We start from the raw sequence: 22,359 nt of genomic DNA, 5'->3' as shown, positions 1-22,359 counted from the left end.
TTGTAAAACATTTTATTTTAGGAACAGTGGTCCAAACAAGATTGTCTTTAACTACATTTTTATTATGGTATCTAATGTGTAGTTTCAAGATTTAAGTGTTGCATAGCCTATTTAAACATTTGCTTGATTGTGGAATTTCTTTTATTATAGTCTACATTTTACAAATTTTATTAGTATTTTGTGCTTATTATTTGTTATTAGTCTTCAAGCAAGATTTTGCTGCGAATTACGAAAAACTCAGTGTAAGGTTTTTTTAACATTATTAGCAGCATCTTTTTTATTGAAAGAAATGGTGGGTGATATGGAACTCATTTCACAAATGTACACACAACAAACTAAAAAATATGGCAAGCAATTTCAAGCAAACTTCTTAGACTCTTAATGCAAATTCTAAAAAATATTTTTTTATTAACATTGCTCATTTTAATTAAAAGTTATTTAATATCTCCAGCTATAAAGCGATGACTGTGAGCGCTTCATGACACAATTTTGTGTTGTTAACAATTGCAACGAATAAGGTAGGCCGCGACATTTCCTGTTTGTAACCGAAAACGTCTGAAGACGACAAAAATAGCAGCAACACTCGTGCACTTAGTCTTGAACATGCTCACGTTCAGGTGAAGGATTTTATCACACAAATCATTTAACGGACCTGACCTGAAAAAAACATGACACAAGGTATGTAAGTGTTAAACTAAATATTTGTTTGTTTTGACTGCTGTTGATATACTGACTAACCTTAATCTATTGTATTTCAGTTATTTTGGTATCTCGTTACAGTATGTAGGTGTTATTGTGTAATGGCAGACTAAAAGGTTATATATTTTTAAGTATTTATAAGGTGCATATCATTGATTTTTGTGGTACAAGTGAAAATGGATTCATGGTTAATCCTTGCATATTGTGTTATATTAAAGCATATAATGAAGTTCAAGATCTGCACAAAACAGAGATAACACACATTTTAACTGATCCAGTATTAGAGTGTTTGTGTGTTAGTGTTTGAATGATTTGTGCTACTGACAAAATCTGAGAGATTTCAATTTACAATTGAATTATTTATCATATGCATTGAACATTATTTACGTAACATAAAAAAATTCAGACTCATTTTATTTAAAATGATGAGGAAGGAAATCAATATAACTTGACCAAAATGTCTCTCTGTTTTTGTCTATATTCATTTTTGCTTTTGAAGATATACTGCACAAAATACTGAAATAATTACAGTATATACAAAATGGTAAGATAAATAATAGGCATGATTTGATGAGAATAAACTGATCTGCCGTTTAATTCTCTCTTAGGAGATTGCATGCGTTATAATGTGGCCATTATCCTGACATCTGTTGCACTGCTGATATCTGTGGGTTTAAACGTTGTACTCTATTTATTAAGAAGACAGAATAGATATAATACAGGTATGCTCCATTCAATTCAATTGTTGTGAAATCTTAAAGTTTTAAAACTATATGTACAATTGTACATTTGCAAAATTGTGTAAAATATTTGTTTTATCTTTTTATCCTTAGCAAATGAAAACCTGTTCACATATGGAGAGGAGGCATTCCGTCGAGATTCGGTGCATTCAGACAGGTGACAATAAGCAGAACTGTAGTGAATTTTATAAATGCTGCACCTTAACAAAAGCTGTTTAATAAAAAAAAGTGTTATTTTTGATTTAAGATAATACATAATAATCCTACTTCACAGCCAAACCTTTTTAAATACAACTTGGTTAACTGTCCTGCAGGTTTGAGGATGACGAGATGGAAAGACAGGAAAATCCGATTTATGGGAATATCTGTTTAGAAGTAGAAGGTGGGTTTACACATCGAAGTCCTTCCTATAATCCAGTCTCCAATTACATAATTCGTCAGATAAAACTGAACATGGCACCTTTCAAATAATGACATTTCAAATTAGACGGATACAGCTTTTAAAAACAAAGAGAGAGCAACAATGGTATTTTTTTAATGTTTTGCAGGATCTTATGGGATGTCTGAGGAAATGTGCTATGAACAAATGTCGCAAGCAAGCACATCAAAAAAGGTTATAAAGGTATGGTCTTCTTGCAAATTACTTGGAAAATTTTCTGATTTGCCCATTTTTGACATTATTCAAATCTATAAAATCTTGCTCACAATTATTTGCATCCCTTTTTCATCATACCAATGTAGACTAGGGTAGTATCTAAAATATCTTTAATATGTCTCTAAAAAAATTGCTCTTCCGTTAACTAAAACAGAACCTTCAAAAGCAACAAATAAAAATGGCTCTTTCTTTTTTTATATCGCTGCTGTCCTTCAAAAACCTTGTAGCTCTGTATTTTGTGATTTGTGAAATAATTCTTATGTATGACACTAGGTTTTGCAATTTTTTTCCAATAAAAGTATTAAAAAGTGCTTTTCAACTTTAACAGCACGGTTTTTAATCATTTAAAAAGCAATTTTTTTTCCATTTCCTGAAAAACAGCAAATTTGGACATCCAAGGTGTCTTAAGGACAGCGACAATATTTTTTTTAATTTATTTGTCTTTTTTTTTCAAATTCTTTATTAGATGCTGACAAACCACCCGTCATGTTTATACATAAAAAAATGTGTGCAATGTGTTGACAACGTGTAACAATGTTTAATGTAACTATTCAAAGATGCAACAACGAAAACACATTGCATTGCAACCCTAATATCAGAAAGCAAGAATATACCGAACATACAGAACTGTATTATATGAGAAGTTGAGAACTGCATCATCTCATGAGAATGGTTTTCAGGGTATTTCAAAACATCAGCATAGGGCCCTATGTAAAAATACACATGAAAACTATTTTAAGCATGCCCTCCCACATATTTTATAGATAGCATTGCTGTGTGTAGAAAGAGCTTCAATGAATGCACTTGTGGTCAGAGATCTCAGACCACTGTGCATCAGTTAATGCGTCAAAGGCATCATGACTACACCACATTAAAAACTTGCAAATAAAACAGGGTTTATTTGCATTGATCTGCACACACAAATGAAAATTTTAGTTGCTAAAAGTTTAACATGGCAATATGTTTTCTACAATTTTGACTGTAGATTGCCAATATGCTTAAATCACGGATACAGGACATTGGGTAACATTTACAATAAGGTTGTTTTGTTAACAATTTTTATGCATTAGCTATCATGAACTAACAATGTATAATACTTCTACAACATTTATTCATCTTAGTTCATGATAATTTTAGCGGTTACTAATATTTTTTAAATCAAACTTGTCACTGTTACCATTAATTCACAATGCACCAATTTTTTTTATTCCCATTAACTAACATTAACATGGATTAATACATACTGAAAAACTATATTGCTCAATGTTAGTTCATGTTCTTGTAGTTCAAAACAATCTTATTGTAAAATGTTACCGGATATTGTAATGTCAGGCAGTGTTTGGCGATAAGAACTCTTTTGTGTATTGCGTAATTTACTCCGAAATGCATTAAAAGACCTTTTTGTAACTTAACATGAATACTGAGACACAGCATTAAGTAATGTTTTTTTTTTTTTTTTAAGTTCAAGATGATAATTACTGCCGGAAACAAATTACTGTATTACCACTATGTGACTATTATAATATCTTAAGAATATTTTTCTCAGCTACATTAAAACTGTTACGCTCTTGAAAATAAAGATTCCTATCTGTTCTTTGTCAGGCTGTATGATAGACATATGAACTTTTCAAGTGTAAAGATTCAGAAACAAACAAATAACCTTTGACTTTTGTGAAACCCAAAATGGTCCATTAATTGAATTCCTCAAAGAGCCTTTGTAGCACAATTATTTTAAGTGAGAACATAACAATTAAAAAGATTAAGATATAGTATGTCTATTTTCCCACAGGTTGAGCATGGTGATGTGTCATACGCTTCTCTGGATCTGACAGCCAATAAAAAGCGTAGGAAGAAACGGAAGTTCCAAAAACAGCCTCAGACCTACCAAGCCCAGACACATTCACAAGCTGCTTCTCTGCAAAACTGCCTAGACCAGGATACCGAAGTTGATCTCACCCTCCCGTCTCGAAGTAGCAGCCTCATGGTTTCACGCCATAGCATCTACCTCAACAGCCATCAAGTAGCCCTTGAGGCTGAGGAGAGAGAGAGGGGGGAAGAGAGGGAGACAGATGAAAACGAAGAGAGAGAGTTTGAGATGAGAATAAATTCGCATGAAGACTTTGATCACTCCCTCGGTAGATCAAGACAAAGTCTAGAAGATAAGAGTTAACAGTTTCAGTGGAAAGGAACTTTTGCATCCTCAAAGATGAAACACATCTGACCGTGGGTGGAACTGTCAACAGCTCAGATTATTACAAATAAGAAAAGGTCACAGGTCTTTTGCGCTTGATGAAAAGTGAGAAAATTCTCATGTCAGCCTTGCAAAAGCATGCATGCAATATTTCTTTTGAGGTTGTGTTAAGAATAGAGTTCAAATCATTTAACTATAGCTGGTTTTTGTTATTGTTGCTGGTCTATGATGCAGCTGTAGATATATATATATAAACTTCATGTTAACAAATTATTTATCCGTTTATTTCATACAACAACAAAAAAAAAATGACTGAGAATAAATCGAAGATAGATTAAAGGTTTATTAAATTATTAAATTACTGGTAATTTGATGAATTTGAGAAAACAGTGGCTTTTATAATTAATAATATTATAAACAGAGTTGAAACGACATCATGTGTTTTGGTTTCTATCTTTATATTAAAGTTTGTAATGATTTGTTTCTTTGCTGTCGTTTTCCCTTTAAAGGATTTTAGATTAATTGCAACAATTAAACATGACAACCACTGTTTCTGTCCTAATATTAGAGACAATTTTCACCCAAGGTCAGTACATACGACAAAAAATGACGTCTTCGGTTTGTTATAATGCTTCAAAGCCTTGCAATCTAACAAACTATAACTATACTAAACGTCAATATCTAACGTAACTATATAAAACGTCTATGTTCTTCCAAAATAATCTGCAAAAATGTAAGATATTAAGATTGCGGCGCATCACACTTTGATATGTGACGTGTTTTATCTCATTTATAATATTTGACACAAATTTAACAACGTTCTTTGTAGAAAGCTGCAAAAACTATTAATATTGTAGTAGATACAATATTTTCTCACCATTGGCATTCTGTTGCTTTATCTTAGTTAGTTTGTTAATATGTAAAAATCTGTTTTAAAACACAAACATCCGCCAGGCCTCCTAATGACGTAGCCACGCGTGTAGTCACGTGACTGCAAACATGGCGGCGCTGTGTTGAAAGTCATGCGACTGATCTTGGACGTTATATTCCATGTCAATTTCCTTCGATTCCAGTATATTTAAGCATTCGTAAATAGAGATTTCTGTCGGTATATACTGTCAACTGTTTACAATGGACCCCGATGGACAACTGCGAAATGTAAGTATGACAGACCGCGCCTGCAGCACTTCTCACGTTTCATCATGATTTTACAGTCAATTATTATAAGGCTGGTTAATGTTTTTGCTTTGTTTGTTATCTAGTTGCGGGACTTCCTCCTCGTGTACAATCGCATGACGGAAATCTGCTTCCAGCGGTGCACGAGCAATTTCAACTACAGAAATCTGACAATGGACGAGGTGACTAAGACTGTCCAATTCAACAAAATGAATCCTAAAATACTATAATAAGAATAATCCATACACTTGGTCGAATACTTACAATGTTTTTTTAGAAGTGAATGTATATTCTTTGTATTGTTAATTAAAATCTATTGTAATTTTTAGTATTTGAAGGTGTAGGCTACTGTACCTAACCTCGGGTTGCTCCACCAGGGGGTGACACTGTCATCATAAGTATACTGGAAAATATTAATAAGGCACCTTCTAGTGGACAGTATTTTTAAACTAAATATAAGTTATATACGTCAAAACATAAATGAATAATATAGGAATTTATATATTAAAAATTATAGGAATTTATAGTCCGTTTAATATTTGACCTGGGGTTCTCTCTCCTTTATCTTAAATGTGTGCTTTTACTGTGCGTTTGTGCGAGCGTGTTTGCGTCTATGTCGATGTGTGTAAGTATGTATGCATATTGTGTGTTGTGCATTTTTATGTCTGTCTTTTGTGTTTTCACCTTTTTCTAGTTTTACAGGTATATTACTTTAGTTGTTTTACTTGTAGTCAATATGTCTCATGTACAGCTGCTTTGTAACAATGAAAATTGTAAAAAGCTCTATATAAATAAAGTTGAGTTGAGTTAATGATATAGTAAACACCCCTTTCATGCAGATAGAGAAAAGAAAAAAAACATTTTTTACTCATGTAAATTTGGATTAAGCATACACATTTTAAATGTACTTATTTTGTTCTAGGAGCGTTGTGCGGAGAGCTGTGCTGGTAAATTAATAAGGACAAATCACCGTTTAATGGGCACGTATGTGCAGATGATGCCTGCGATGGTGCAGAAGCGGATGCAAGAGATGGAGAACAAGGCTGCAGAAGTTGCAAAAGCCGAAGCTGCTGCAGCACAGGGAGGTGCATCTGCAATGATAGACACACAATCTGTGCCTCTATCAACCCCTGGGATCCCACCAGAATTGCCATCACTGGAAATTCTTGAGACTCCTCAAATTGCTTCAACCCCTAATTATCCATCAGAAATAAAGCCACCACCTTTGGTTTTGGAGCCAGCCACACAAGCATCAGAAACAGCCAAGTTGGGGGCTGGAGTATCTGTGACACAAAATGCCCAATCCTTCACAACTGATTCTTTACAAGGACAAATAAATGTGCCGCCAGTGATGTCAACATCTTCAAGTTCTAGTGTATCATCACCCGAAGCAGGTGTTGGTTCAGTCTCAAGTGCAGTGGCAGGAGCGGGTCAGAATTCCCAGACAACATCTTGATGTTAATGTGTTGAGAGAAGAAGAGATGGCAGAAGTTGTTTACACTGCACTGATGAATTTCCCAAAGCATATGCAGTCCAAACATCGTTGAAGCCTTTTAAAACTGCTGACCCCTCTCAGTGGAAAGGGCGCAATATGGAATAAAATGAATTACCATGTACAGCGGTTTAACAGGAGAGTCTTTTAATAAAAACAAATGATAAAAATTGAATATGTAAGTTTTGCTTTCCTGCAAAATTTCGGTGTATTTTCAAAAGCTCTGAGCATGTTTTGAAGATTTTTTTCAATCAAGGCTTGTCCTGTGAAAAGGGAAATTATTGTTTCTAATACATAAAACAGAAATCAATGCTTTTTAGGAAGCATAAAGACAGCTTACGACATTAGGTCATATAAGATATGGCTATATATTGTTATGGTAATTATAGCATACTTACACTTAAGTAAAAAACATGGATTTGCAATATCACGTTCAGAAAGTATAATATGCTTTGAGACACTTTGTTTTATTTTAAGTATTGCTTTGGCTTTAGTGTTAGATACTCCAAAAATACTATAATTCATTCTCAAACCATTCAAAATCTGTACATGACTACTCTCCGTGGAACACAAATGAAAATATTTTGGTGATTTGTGTTCATACAATGGGGGCAAATTTTTTTGGAAATTTTAGTAAAAAACGTTTTTCGCAATATTTTCTTTTGCGTTATTAAATTAATTTAATTTTGTCTGAATTATCCCTTTAATCGTACACAAACACTGAAAGCCCTCCAATATCTTTAAGATGGTCTGAGAGGATCATGTACGTGTATTGTTTTCTGTTTTATCTATGTCTCTTGTATTAATATATATTACTACTATTCGCATAAAATGAATGTATATTATGTGAACTATAAATAGGCTAGCCTAGGATTGAAAAAAAAATCGTGTCCCTGGGGCATGTTTTCTTCACTCGCCGCCAGAGGGCGATGCGGTGATGTTCTCTGCACGGAATGAGTGTGTGTCTCGGCGGGTGGTGTAGATCACACACTTGGGCTGTATTAGGGTGTGGACATTGAAGAGTGTGTGTCCGGACTGTCCCAGTCACTACCATCGGTCCAGTCCAGCTGAAAGTGGTCATATAAACAGGTAATAGTGGTTATTATGATTGATATGGCTTGAGGAAAAACTGAACCGTCTGTCGACCGTAACGGTGGGCGTATATGACTGCTAACTGCGTTAGCGTATTAGCTCAGTGGTGGGAAAACTTGATAATGGCTCATAAATATCGTGTCTAATGAAAAATAGTTTATTGAGCATGGATAGGTTCGTTTCAAATCGTACTGTGTTAGTTTCTTACGGGTTTTCCACAGTTTGCGTGTTTTTATCCTCTCTTTTACTTGACTCTCTGTTAGCTTCTTGGCTAATGTCATAATCACTCCTCTGAGAACACACGTACATGTCTGTCTGTCTCTCTCTCTCTTTGCCTGTCTGTCAGTTTGACCATTTATTATACATTTTTTGTCTCTCTCTTTCACCTGTCCATTTATTATACTTAGTTTTGTCTGTCTGCCTGACTTTATATAACTGTCTGTCTGAACACCAACTTGAGAATCTTGAAATCTGTCTGTTTAAACAGATGTCTCTCTGTCTTTCTCTCTCTGAACATGTACCTGTCTGTCATTCTGTCTGTAAATACATGCATGTTATTTTCCTATCTGTTTGTCTTGTTTTTGAACATGTATCGGTCTGTCTGCGTATCTATTTTTCTCTCTCTGTCTATTATTCTGTATCTCTATTTTATACCTTTGTTTGACATAAACCTATTTGTCTGACCTGTCTGTCTGAACTAATGTATAACTTTCTAAATATAGAAACGTGCATAATTGTTTCATCTTTCTGTGTCTCCACATTATTACGTTCAACGTTTACTTTCTTTAAAATTGAATCATATTTTATTCGATTAAATCACGTTTAGCAGGACGGTGACCTGTCATATCGTAATTTGTCAATGAACACATTTTGCCTTTATATTTACTCTTGGTTTTTTACAAGATTTCTTCAGACTCTCAACGCAAGACTCAGCAAGTACATACAATGCTGAACAGTTCATATTAACAGTTTTTGTTTTTAATAGAAGTGACATCGTCGTTCTTTTATTTCCCTGGTTGAACTTTGTTTGCACAGACGTGCAGCATGATGTTGCTTTTAAGTGTGTGACAGGTTTTTGCAAAGACCTAAAGTGTGATTTGGAGGGATGTCAGGTAATGTTAAGGAAACACTGTTCTGGCAGAAAGCTGTTTTGGTCTAAGCGAGGGAGTGTTTTCTCAGTTCAGAAAGAAATTTGGGTTTAACAGGCTGAGACCTGAGAGATTGCTTTGCTTAGTCAACATCAATCAATGAGCAACCACTCGCACTCTTTGTTTAAGATTGTATTAAATTAATGGAATAGTTCGCATAAAATAAAAACTTGTATCATCATTTACTCTCCATCAAGTCAGTCTATTTAAACATGAATGGAGACTGAGAGGATAATGCATGAGTCATATTTTACTGAGTCTGACTACTGTTAGGACTGTGACATCTTCCTGTGTCACTATCAATTGTCAATGCAAAGCAGAAACTTTTCTTCTTATAGATATCCTCTCCCATTGATTTCCATGTTAAAACAATAACTATAACATGTATATAAATGTATATCAGGTTAGAAACTATATGAAGGTAATAACAAGAATGTGTATGGTACATAAAAGTGGTCACCATTCCATTATGACTTTGATAGTTACACTAAGCTTTCCTCCACATGTCTTTTCAGCGCAGACCCCAGTCGCTTACCCCGAGGTTACAAAGAGGCTTTCCCGTTGCACCCTTCCCTTGGCTGGATGTTCTGGCATCCCGGACTCTTATTTTCCGGATACTGCTGCATCAGACGTCTCTCCCAGGGCGCTCCTGGTAAGGGACGAACGACTTCGCTAGTGTAAGAAGAGAGAGAGTTTTCAGATGGATGACATATTCACGCAGTGCCGCGAAGGAAACGCGGTAGCCGTCCGCCTGTGGTTGGACAACACCGAGAATGACCTTAACCAAGGGTGAGTGAATTGTGGAAGTATGTAATTTAGCATTAAATTATTTGATGTTTCTTGCTATTGTGATTGCTGTGGCTTTCCAATGTGGCTTTTTCTGTTGCTAAGCCTGTTGAGACTTTTATGGTTGCCTTTTAATGGTTTTGTATAATCCTGTTTGAGTTAGTGTTCTGTTGTGTGGTTTATTGCTAAAATGAGAAGTATAGAAGTGCCAGAACATCATCATTTTGCTAGTTTCGGTCTTAAGCTGGGTGACAATGTGCTGCTGTTCATGGATGAAGCTAAAAGTGAATTTGTTGATACAAATTGTTTGGCAGAAATTTATCATGCTTTTTGATAAAGTTTAAGAATCGAATTAAAGCATTGCCTGTTGTGGTATCTTCCTTCATCCGGTGTCTAATGCAAACACAAACTACTGCTATATGTGTGACATGAAATACAGAGACACGCCCCCTCAAAACTTCGGAATAGTCCCTGTTTAATGTTTCAAAGCGTTCTGTTTATGGACCTGCACAGGAACAACTTCTGTCATGTCTTGTCCTTTGTTTTACCCCTAACGTCTTTATCTCTCTTCAAATCCCTGGGCACAGTAGAACCTTGACTCTCAGTAAGACGATGCGGCTAGATTTTATCAAAATTCGTCTGCGTTGTGGATTTCATTCAGTTATTTGGCTGTGGCAGTTTAAACAGTTCATGATTTGAGAGTTTAGATAGTTTTATATTGCATTTTAATAACCACATTTTAAGTATCATACAGGTTTTATATTTTTACTAGTGGTGGAATCTTCGAGCACTTAAAGGGATAGTTCACCCAAAATGTATTTTCTGTTGTGATTTATTCACCCCTCAGAAATGAGGTCCTAGTCTATGGAATAAACTACCAGCTTCCATTAGAGCTGCACATTCATTGCCTGTTTTTAAACACCTGCTTAAAAAACACATTTTGTCAATAGCTTTTATCTAGCCTCGTCTATTGTTCTTTGTTGTTTTGTGGTTTTCTTTGTTTTTTGTTTTGAGCTGTATTGTATAGCACTTTGGGTCAACTGGTAGTTGTGTGAAAGTGCTTTATAAATACAGAAAGCAAGAAAGAAAAATAGTTAATGATGAAAACATTTTCATTTTTGAAACAATCTCTTTAAAGATTTGATTCTGATTTTGTGAGTAATGATCTGATTAAAAAACAATTCAATATTTAAAACATAACACAGACAAAATATCTGGCTACCATTTATTATTTCGAATTATTAAATATTATTATCTTTCTGAATGTTATTAATTCATATAATGACTGTTAATATTGAACATCAAACTGGTTATGTTTCTTAAATTTTCTTTCTACAGAGCACAAATTCATAGCATTTTTCTGTCATGTTTTGATTTATCGGCCCAGATCATTGTCTGTTTTTATAGCGATTATTTGCTGATGAGTGTATCTCTACTATACGGCTTTATTACATAGCAGTGTTTCCCACAAGATTTTGAGAGACTGGCGCTGATGACGTCTCACACTAATTATCATATTTGTGATGTCATCACTTGTGTTTAGTCTAGTGTTGGCACTCAAAATCTCTTTGGCTTTTACTTTCTGATCACAATGTACTGTATTTTAAGTTACACAACTGAATGCTCTTTTCACATATTATCTGTTCTGTTGTCACAAATAAAATAACTATAGAATAGTGACGTAACACAACCCAATAATAACGCATGTTTAATCCAAACAGCTGTTACTTTTACAGCTTCTAAAATCCTGATTTATAAATGCGACATCCTCTGACAAAGTCACCATAGTTTACGTTGAAGAGCAGATATACGAGGTGATTTTGGCTATATTACTTGTTTGTCTCATGCAGCGCTGCTGTTACTCTTCTCATCAATGTGTTATTTTAAATGCGAAGTATAGTTTTATTGTAGATCGCATATAGTGGAAACACAAGGCGAAAATTCAGAAATATGTGAGAATACACAGAGTAACAACTACAGAACACACACAACGCACCGTATGGAGGGCGTAAAACTCTGCTAACCAATTTCGTTAAGTAATGATAAACTCGATCAGCCGTCTTCTCTGTCAATAACGTCTGTGACTGTTGACGTTTACACAAAAGGCAAGTACACGGAGGAACGCATATTGAAAACACCGCCACCTTTTAATTCGTTCACTGTCATGTGAGAGAGAGTCGCTGACCAGGTGCTTCACGCAACAGGAGAGAGAGAGAGGGATGCTGAGCCCTGTTTTAAATCGTAAAATAATAATGGGAATCATGAAAAATCTATTCATGGCGGCCAGTATTGATAGTGTGGCGGGCCGGGACAAATAAATCAATATGGTAAACGGACAACACAATGATATGTTGTTATATGAGCAGTATTAATGTTTGGTTCGTTTTGAAACTATGGCGTACAATGAATAGGAAACATGCATAGCTTATGCTCACATATGATTCTGTAGCAGTTGTTGCATCACACGTCATTTATTTTAATTTCAAGTAGCAGATTTAGCTGAACTGCCAAAGCTAGAACTGGCGCTGATGTGGTATGTTTTATCAGCGTATTGTTTACAATTACAACCAGAAACATGTTGTCTTTATTCTGTTAACATAATGAATAACATTCCCCGTGTTGAGAAACAGAATTCCAATTGTATCCCTATATGGTGCAAGGAATACACAGAGCTGATCCATGCACCCACTTCAAATACCTTTGCCTCTGCCAAGCTCCATCTCACAAGCAGCCTTGGCCTGCCTTCCTTAGCTATTGTAGCTAATATGTCCCAGAACAACTGGAAAGCACTAAAACCGATAGATTCTTTACAGCAGGGGTTCTGGAAGATAGACCCCCAGGTCCCGTAAGTAATCTGATACGGACCCTTTCTCTTGCTGTCAGCCACATGAATCATTACTTGGAAGGAATGAGCACAGGAAGAATCGCTGGTGCAGATTCAGCACAGAATCAGCAAATTGAAGGCAGAGGCTAGTTACATTAACAACAGTTTTTTTTTTACTAGTGGGGCAGATTGTCACATCCGATGCAGATCACTATCTAGGCATTTCCTGTAGGCTTCACATGGTGGAAGTTGTGATTTTAAAAAGATTGGTAAAGGAAATGCTTGACTTTAGGTGGGAGAAATCGAAACTCAGAAAGAGGGAAATACCTTGCGTTTTATTGTACTCACGTCGCCTGCTTCATGTGACATCTCTACTATAAACAGCATTTGATGCTTTACAATAAATTTGTGTGCGCAGGAGTAGAAGTCTAACAGAGGAGATGATGTATGTCTAATTTGTGACTCAGAAAGGCGGGAGGAGGGAAGAGTCTGGCCTTAAACAAAACGGTTGAGACGAATAGTTTCCATACGATGAGCTCACCAACCAAAGTATGCTGACTTGAGCCATACAAGTTCTCTTTTTTTTTTCTCTCTCTCTCTGCTCAACCATCTCACAGTGTTTTCCTTTTCCAGAAATAGAAAAACTCCAGCTAAGGGATTTGCTTTTTACTTTTGTCTGCTCACTTTGAGCTTTCCTGTAACTCAGTGGTCAGAGCATGGCGCTAACAACGCCAAGGTCGTGGGTTCGATCCCAGGGGATTGCACATACTTAACAATAATTATAAAAATAATTTTAAATAAAAGAAATAAATGTATAAGATAATGCAATGTAAGTTGCTTTGGATAAAAGCATCTCCCAAATGCATAAATGTAAATGCAAGCTGCGTCTAATGGAACTGTTTCGCTGCTATTTGGAAGATTCTCATGAAATGACGCTGAAAAATGGTCTGTGTAATTTATTTCTTCTAAAGGGCCATGTGGAGATTTAGCATGGCTTTAGATGTCATGACCTTACGCATTTGAGGGAGGAGACAGGAAATAGCAGACATACATGGGTGTTGTTTATGCTGCGTTACAGTGAGATGTCAGTTAGGAAACTGAACTTGAACATATCTACTGATGAAAGGTCTTATCTAGATATATATAATTATATACTTGATGGAAATGTCGTAACAATTTGGTCATTATTTATTCCCAATGCATTTATTGAAGTTGAATATAAAGTGATTGGATAAATAAATAAATAAAATAGACCCTATTTATTTTTTTATTCACATTCTTGGTTTATTCAGTACATTAAATTCTAAAAAGAAAATGTAAAAGGTTTTTATCAAATACTAAAATCAAAACTATTTAACCAACAGCTGTTTTGATGTTCATTTAGAACTTTTCCAAAATCTTTAAAGTCTAGTGAAAGAACCACCCAACCCCTTCTCCCAAGATTTTGAGCAATTTCCTCTGTAGCTTAGTAATGTCTTTTATAGACCATGTGTTTACATCATTCGTTACTAAATTGTTACTCAGGAAGGAAATGACACCTTTTTCATTTCTGATCGCTGTAGAGAGATGAAAATGAATCATGATAGAAGAAGGGCAGAAATTGAAAACCGATTGCTTATTTAGTCTCTCTTTAGCTTTAAAACATGCATCACACCTGCCACATCCTCACCTTGTCAAAAACAAGAAGAAAAGCCTGTCAGAAGTAGATTTGCAGTGTTTGTGTACTAAAAATAAAGTTTTGTTCCCTTTTCTACTTCTTGTTTTTTGTTACATTGTATACAAATATAGCGCTTGTACCTCTTTGATGTGTGACTGGAGTTTTGAATGAAATTTAAAATGTTTGTGTACATTTCTACACCATTATCATTACTGCAAAACAATTATGAGAAAATGAATACAATTATGTAAATGATTTCTCTAAAGTTTCTCTAATAATCAGACCATTATTTATCTACTTTATATGTTCTCTTGGCCCCGGGTTTTTTTCAATTACACCTTTCAGTTTGAAATGTTTACCAATATAAGGTTTCCCTGTTTAAGTCACTTCTGCGGCCATGTATAAATATGTTTTCCTTTACGTCAACCTGCCCTGGTTCACTAGCCTCTTAACGCTCATGTTTTTAGACTGTTGTGCCTCATATTTGCACTAAATAGACTTTAACTTTAACATATTGGTGTAGAAATCTACATTTGGATTTGATACCATCAACAAATACAATCATACAACAAGTTTTAGCCATCTACGGCATGAGATATTTTTTGTGGAGAGAATAAAACCACTATATCAGATATTTTCAACTCTTTGATTGTACAGTATGACCGCAAATTCGTGGTGTAATCTTTCAGCTGTGCGACTCCAACGTCAATGTTTACGTTGTCTGGCTTTCGTATGTTTGAAATACTGCTAGTGCAAACTTTCTTGTCTCTCTCTACCTCTGTGTGTGTGTGTTAACAGCGCGTGCTACACACCCATACAAGGAAGAGAAACTAAGTTTGTAAGAATTGACCGCAGCGGGCTCACTCAAAAAAAGGCAGGGGGAGTGTGTTGCTAACTGTGGAAGAGAGTGTGTGGAATATCATTTCCTCTCTTTCCCGATCTTGTTTCCGTGGTCCACCATCCGCTCCTTCATTTCTCTCCGGCCGTACTTCTGAGTGATTCGATAAGGGCTAGCAGTGACATTTTAAAACGTTTTTGCTCATCTTTCCCTCTCGTTCTTTTAATTTCCTTGATTTTAAATAAAAAACATTTTGAACTTCTGAAGGAATGTTCTGTCTCTTCTTTATTTATATTTTCTACTATAAAATCTGTGGTCATTTTGCTGAATTTTCGCCCTGAGAAAGACTGAGCATTACGTGGTGTAGAGAGTGTAGTTTGTGATGTGTGTGGTCTGATCCGGCAGGACCTTGTGAGAAGTTTCAACAGCTATCCTAAGTTTAGCCGTGCTACTGGCCAGACTATTTACCAAGATACCTTCTACTGTACTGCAAACACCCAGACTCTTACCAAAAACCTCAGACAAACGCTTTCAAAATGACTCGCTCTAGGGAGCAGTTGCATTATGAGGTCATTAGCAGAAGCAGTGGTTTTAATAGAAGTTAACCATATCTGTTTAGATACGTTATAGTTTCTATGGCAGCACTATTGCTAAATGATCTGATTGGACTGTTGTAACTTGTTACGGTCAACAAGAAGCAACCAAGTTTGTGGTTTTGAAAAGGGGGGTATGTGATCCTGGACTTTTGGAGAAACTGAGGTAGATTGAGCGAGTGAGAGAGAGAGTGGGTGGAAGGATATACATAATCTAGAGGAAAGGGCTAGTTAACTGCAGTTTATATTTAACTGACTGGAGAGAGCTGTGGAGACAGACAGCTGAGAACAGGAACACTAGCCTGACCGGAGACGGTTTACCACCAGTCACAGTGTCATTGTGTCCCATGATTAAAGAGACATCAAATAAACAAACTTCTGTTGATATTTACTCTTTAGTAGGTTTGGGAATTGTATCGATCCCAATAACGATTCTGTTTATCGATTTTGATTCTTATCGATTCCTAGTTTCGATTCCGCAGTTGAAGTAAACATTTAGGTATCAACCTGTATAGTTATTTCGGCTACTTATTGATTTTTTGACATATGTATGAGCACCGTTTTGTGTATTTATACACATTGTATTTCTAATGCAAATACTATTAATAGTTATATTATATGTTAAATGGTTACTAAACTGTGCTTGCAATAGTAAAAATATTGTAAATTTTCATCAGAGCTTTTATTGAAGCATCAGCAGATCACGAAACGCATGTACTTTTTTGTAAATATGCACAAAGGAATTGATCAGAATAGTATCTGATTCCTATTCCTTTTGTTTCCAATCCAATTCCTGGCCTTTAGATTCCGATCCAAATTGGAATGGATTTTCGATTCCCAACCCTACTCTTTGGTTATTCGTGTCATTTCAAACCTGTATCTCTATAACCACAGAAAGACTTTTTTTTTTAACGGACAATAATAGAACTACCTAATTTGTCTCTCTTTCACAGGGATGACCACGGGTTCAGTCCATTGCACTGGGCGGCCCGCGAGGGCCGCTCTGGGGTCGTGGACATGCTCATCATGAGAGGGGCTCGCATCAACGTCATGAACCGTGGGGATGACACACCCTTGCACCTGGCAGCCAGCCACGGCCACCGCGACATTCTGGCCAAGGTGTGAATCGTAACGGATAAACACACACACACAGACACACACGCACCTGCATATGAACGACCACAGTAACCAAACGTTCATGGAAGGTGTAAACAAACACTGGTTGAACACACAGCCACAAACGACAGTGCCTGAAGCTTAACAACGCTTGTAAATGCACACATGCACAAATCTTAAAGGGATAGTTCACCCAAAAATGAAACTCTTTCCTTTACTCACCCTTATGTCATTACAAACCTGTATGAGTTTCTTTCTTCTGCAGAACACAAAAGATATTTTGAAGAATGTTGGTAATCAAACAACATTGACCCATATCTATTGTATGGACTCAAAATATCTTCTTTTATGTTCCAACTAACAACATGAGGGTGAATAAATGATGACAGAATTTAGATTTTGGGTCAAAACACTTTAACCAAGCGAACGTCAATAAGAGATTTTTGAAAAAAAAACTGTTTGTTATGACCCGTCTGTGTTTCTGTTTATGAAATTGTGTTTATTTGTTTTCCAGCTGATCCAGTGTAAAGCAGATACCAATGCAGCAAATGAGCACGGCAACACCCCTCTCCATTATGCCTGCTTCTGGGGCCACGACCTGGTCGCTGAGGTTAGTCTACATCGCCCTCTGCTGGAAAAAAGAGAAATTCTAGATATCTTCTCAGTTGTTTGCAGGAAAATGTCAGGCTGGGACCTATTTAGTTTCATTGAATGAAAAGAATAGCCAGCACATTCTGCGTTTTTTTTTTTTTTATTCCATATTTTACATCAAGCATAATTTCATTGGCATGGATTTGTTTTCAGGATCTGGTCAGTAACGCTGCACAAGTGAGCATCTCCAACAAATACGGAGAAACTCCTCTGGACAAGGCCAAAGCGCCGCTTGCTGCAAATCTAAGAGGTAACAAATATCATATGGTGATTCGCATGATAACAGCAAAAGATTTATTTTGTTTTAGCATATAAGCTCAGTTTTTTGGTTATAATAGTTTCCAGTTGGCTAAATAATTATGTCATGTTTGTGAATCAGAGCTGGCAGAGAAACAAGGACAGAACCTGACCAAAGTTCCCTTTAAAGACACTTTCTGGAAGGGAACCACCCGAACGCGACCACGTAAGCCCCATCTGATTCTGATTTATGCGTTACTCATTGAGAATGTAGTTGCATCACTGCTCTATAAAGTAATATTCAATAATCAACACTGTTGCACAAAAGGTTGATTTGTATTTTTCCGTATTGTTCCTACAGGTAACGGAACACTAAACAAACACGCTGGCATAGATTACAAGCAGCTCTCAATGTTGTCCAAGGTCAACGAGAATCATTCTGGAGAGGTGAGCTTGTCTTTTCAAACAAAATCACCGTAGCTAAACAAAACGTACACACTAAGGTTTGGAAAAACACTGATGTTTGCTCTCCTTCTGCCAGTTGTGGCAAGGTCGTTGGCAGGGCACAGAGATTGTGATTAAGATGCTCCATGCGCGAGAATGGACTACAAGAAAGAGCCGTGACTTTAACGAGGAGTATCCAAAACTGAGGTGCTGAGCACGATCCCAATGCTGATTCAGCTACATACAATAAATATTTGTGTTAGCGACTTGATTACTTTGCATCTTTGAAATGTTCCATTGTTTGTGTGTCTCATGTGCATCTTTCCACCTTTGTGTCCACCTGCTGTGTCTAGAATCTTCTCCCACCCAAATGTGTTACCCGTGTTGGGGGCGTGTCAGTCTCCTCCCGCCCCTCACCCAGTCATAATCACACACTGGATGCCCTATGGCTCTCTCTACAATGTGCTTCATGAGGGCACCAGTGAGTAAATCACACATCACTGTCATGGTTTCATTGTTATTGAATGTTGTGCCTAGAAGTTATTTAAATGCTGGATGAGGCAGCATTGCGTAAACTCTGGATTTTTCGTGCGGTTTTGCCAAAGCTTAAAGAGGAAGATCAAGTTCTGCTATTATTTTCCATCATTTTACTTCATTTGTCATCTTCATAACCCTTTTGTCTGTCCCTCACTATCCATTTGTATTTCCCATCCATCCAGATTTTGTTGTGGATCAGACACAGGCTGTGAAGTTTGCCTTGGATATAGCGTGTGGAATGGCTTTCCTGCACACGCTGGAGCCCATGATTCCACGTCATTATCTCAACAGCAAGAGCGTCATGGTGAGGAATAGAAACAAAATCCCATGACAATCACCTGTGGTTATTTATATCAGAAGGGCAAGTTAACCATATATCGATCAAAGTTCACTGTTTGTTTGGTATAACAGTATAAGGAACTGCTGAAGTGAAACTTTTCCGTGTAAATTTAGTCTCTGAATTGTTGGGAAGCAACAAGTATATCTAATCTACATGACCAATAAACATCAATAAAATTCACTATTAAAATCAATGCTTAGATATTCTAATAATTGTATTTTGTTGTCATGACACCAGATTGATGATGACATGACTGCTAGGATAAGCATGGCAGACGTGAAGTTCTCTTTCCAGTGTCCAGGCAGGATGTACTCTCCAGCATGGATGGCACCAGAAGGTACTTATTACTCATTCACTCTCTTTCCTTCTTTCATGGTTTCTCAAATCTTGATCTTCTCAATTCCAAATGTCTCAAAGGATTCTAAGTGGACAATAGACATTGCATGTTTAAGCCAATTTTGCATTGATATATCAGTCTTATTCCTTTGTCCTTGGTGATCTCAGCCCTGCAGAAGAAGCCGGAGGAAATTAACCGCCGTTCTGCAGATATGTGGAGCTTCGCCGTGTTGCTCTGGGAGCTTGTCACCAGAGAGGTGCCCTTCGCTGACCTCTCCAACATGGAGATTGGCATGAAGGTAAGTCACCTATGTATACCTCCTCTACAGACTGTATACGAAATAATACGAAATATGAACCGCATCACCTTAATCCACTTGTTCAGTCTAGTGTCATGCAACACTGCTTCTTGGTCCAACCGCTCCATCAGGGTTGATGTGAAAGTATCGAAAACCCTTAATCCAAAATTAGATAGACTAGACAGCGATTCACATTAATATTCACAAAATACGGTTTGTTTAAATGTGTGATATCAATAAACATTGATAATAAACGGTTGTTTAAATATGTTGAAAAATATAAAAATGTTCTATTGAAATTAATCGCAAACATAAATTCCTTACATCACGACTTAACAAGCAGATTGCTTGTGAATTAAAAATTTGGTAATAGAAGAGCTATATCATTTAAAATGACTAGAAATAAATGATGCTATTATAAAATATCTATAATCAATAGCCATGCACACCTTTAAATAATACAGTCACAATAGGTTTATTTTAAGCAGCATGTTCCTATCTTTGGTTTTTAACCACTAGGTGGCACTAGAGGGACTGCGGCCCACTATCCCACCAGGCATCTCTCCCCACATCTGCAAGCTGATGAAGATCTGCATGAACGAGGATCCTGCCAAGAGACCCAAATTTGACATGATCGTACCCATCCTAGATAAGATGCAAGACAAATGAGCAAACCTGCCGGGACGTCCCCTCGCCCCCAAACCACCCCGCCCACCCGAACACGGAGTTCACAGTATTGCCTTAAAAATTCACCACTCACCAAAGTGCTCTAAGCCACTGTAGCCCTCTGCTAAAGAAAAACGCTTTATTGAAGCACTGCTGAACGTTTTAAGCCACATCCTCAGTATCTCATGTATTGTTAAATTGTTATATGCAATCATTGAATAAGTTCTTGTGTTTATGCATATGTGTGTTCATCTGTCTTATTTCTTTTTCTCGTGTTTATGGAACAACATTTGCATCTTTCAATACCTCTTCTGTAACCATAAAACAGGAAGCGTGGTTAGGCATCGGACTCGGTGAATTTACTGTAAAGTCAGTTTCAACTAACCACTCCTGCCATTTCTCAGATACATGTCACCTTGATTAGATGTTTTCATTGCGCCAGATGTGCATTCCTCACAGTTAAAGTATTTAATGGCTTTCATGCGTGTTTCCTTCCTTCGGGGCATATACTGAGGAACAAAGAGATGATCTCTGTGTGCAAAAAAGCATGCAACATCAGTTGTTCATATTTAAAAGCATTGTGCTGTTGTCTGTTACTTTTTTCCTCTGATTGTCCCTCATAAAAGTCTGATGTTTTGCCTGAGATCTGTATGTTTTACATTGATTACAAAATGCAGTGCAATAATAATTATAGCTAATACCAATTTTATGCCTTATCATGTAACCAATCCAAACCAAAATTGCAAGTGCCCATTGTAACATGTTTGCGTTATCCCTCTCATAGCAGGGAGATGCATTTAACATCTGCTTTTTTAGATGATAATAGAAGGTACCATAAGCTAAGGGAAGTGCCCTTTACGGATGTCACATCAAATGTGAGAACTCCTCTGCCGCAGGTTAATGTGCATTAAAGATCATATCGCCGAACAGCTTTTTTGTTGACCCCATACAATCATCATATTTACTTGATCCATACAAATGCATGATGTTTTCTTGTGCTACGTCTTGTTTTATTAACTAGCAAGTCTCATGCTTGTGTTTTCTAATTTTCATGTAAATGTTGAGCATATCAAGTTCCGAAGTCTGAGAGATTTTTTTATATAATTATTTTTCAAATGTGGGGAAATACATTTGTTATCCCATGTTTATTTTTTTTGCTTTCTAAACACTACATCTATTTACTATCTCTTTTCTCTGTCACAGTGTTCTTCTGTCAGCTAGCCAGTATGTAATAGGAAGCCAAGAGAAAAGAAATGTGTCTTTGACATGCATAAAAGTTATTTTATCTTTTGTTTTTACCTTTTTAAAAGCCAACAGCTGTAATAACGAAAAACAGACTGATTATCTAACTTATGCTCACTTTTCTGTGAAGTTTTTAATGAGTTAATTTGTGGCTGTATCTTATTTTGGAGATTTGGGCTGTTTATATTTTATTCCGTGTAACAAACGTTTACTAAAGGAAAACGAGAACAAAATAAAATGTTTTGGCCATGTGGAATGCATCAGATAATTTATTTGACTATTATTTATCTATAATTGTGTGGTTGATACAAAAATGCAGTGAGACTGGTCCATTTAAAGGGACAGTTCACCCAAAAATGAAACGTTTGTCATCTTTTACTTATCATCGAGTTGCTCTAAATCTGTATAGATTTCAATTTAAACAATACATTTTTCCTACTATAGTAGTCAATGTTGGCCAAGAATGGATACAGGAATTTTCCAAACATCTTTGTGTTCATCAGAACAAAGAAATCAATGCAGATAAATGACAGAATTGTGAAAGTGATGAGCAAAAAGGCAACAACAATGCATATAACATGTTGAAAAAATAGTTATGTT

General features: G+C 36.3%; 3 protein-coding genes across 4 annotated transcripts; all 3 read left to right on the top strand.

Moving 5' to 3' along the window:
- Positions 1–565: 565 nt before the first annotated feature.
- On the top strand, positions 566–4,870 carry LOC130412287 (uncharacterized). 2 transcript variants are annotated; one of them, XM_056737526.1, is made up of 6 exons: positions 566–678; positions 1,308–1,421; positions 1,533–1,596; positions 1,754–1,821; positions 1,988–2,061; positions 3,884–4,870. In XM_056737526.1, exons 1-6 carry the CDS (start codon positions 669–671, stop codon positions 4,262–4,264), a joined length of 711 nt encoding a protein of 236 aa, XP_056593504.1. In that variant the 5' UTR covers positions 566–668; the 3' UTR covers positions 4,265–4,870. The 2 variants fall into 2 exon arrangements, with proteins under 2 accessions (XP_056593504.1, XP_056593505.1); XM_056737527.1 differs by lacking the exon at positions 1,308–1,421 and having other exon boundaries at positions 594–678.
- Positions 4,871–5,277: 407 nt separating this feature from the next.
- Positions 5,278–7,128, top strand: timm10b (translocase of inner mitochondrial membrane 10 homolog B (yeast)). The gene is made up of 3 exons (XM_056737528.1): positions 5,278–5,443; positions 5,548–5,643; positions 6,384–7,128. Exons 1-3 carry the CDS (start codon positions 5,417–5,419, stop codon positions 6,915–6,917), a joined length of 657 nt encoding a protein of 218 aa, XP_056593506.1. The 5' UTR covers positions 5,278–5,416; the 3' UTR covers positions 6,918–7,128.
- Positions 7,129–7,900: 772 nt separating this feature from the next.
- Positions 7,901–22,019, top strand: ilk (integrin-linked kinase). The gene is made up of 13 exons (XM_056737452.1): positions 7,901–8,042; positions 9,709–9,982; positions 16,845–17,010; positions 17,522–17,617; positions 17,812–17,908; positions 18,038–18,121; positions 18,257–18,342; positions 18,437–18,546; positions 18,693–18,820; positions 19,059–19,180; positions 19,454–19,553; positions 19,721–19,851; positions 20,371–22,019. Exons 2-13 carry the CDS (start codon positions 9,894–9,896, stop codon positions 20,518–20,520), a joined length of 1,359 nt encoding a protein of 452 aa, XP_056593430.1. The 5' UTR covers positions 7,901–8,042; positions 9,709–9,893; the 3' UTR covers positions 20,521–22,019.
- The last annotated feature ends 340 nt before the right edge of the window (positions 22,020–22,359 follow it).

The sequence above is a fragment of the Triplophysa dalaica genome, chromosome 22 (genome assembly GCF_015846415.1).
Source record: "Triplophysa dalaica isolate WHDGS20190420 chromosome 22, ASM1584641v1, whole genome shotgun sequence".
In the NCBI taxonomy this organism is placed as follows: Eukaryota; Metazoa; Chordata; class Actinopteri; order Cypriniformes; family Nemacheilidae; genus Triplophysa; species Triplophysa dalaica.
This window is presented reverse-complemented; position numbering and strand designations above follow the sequence as displayed.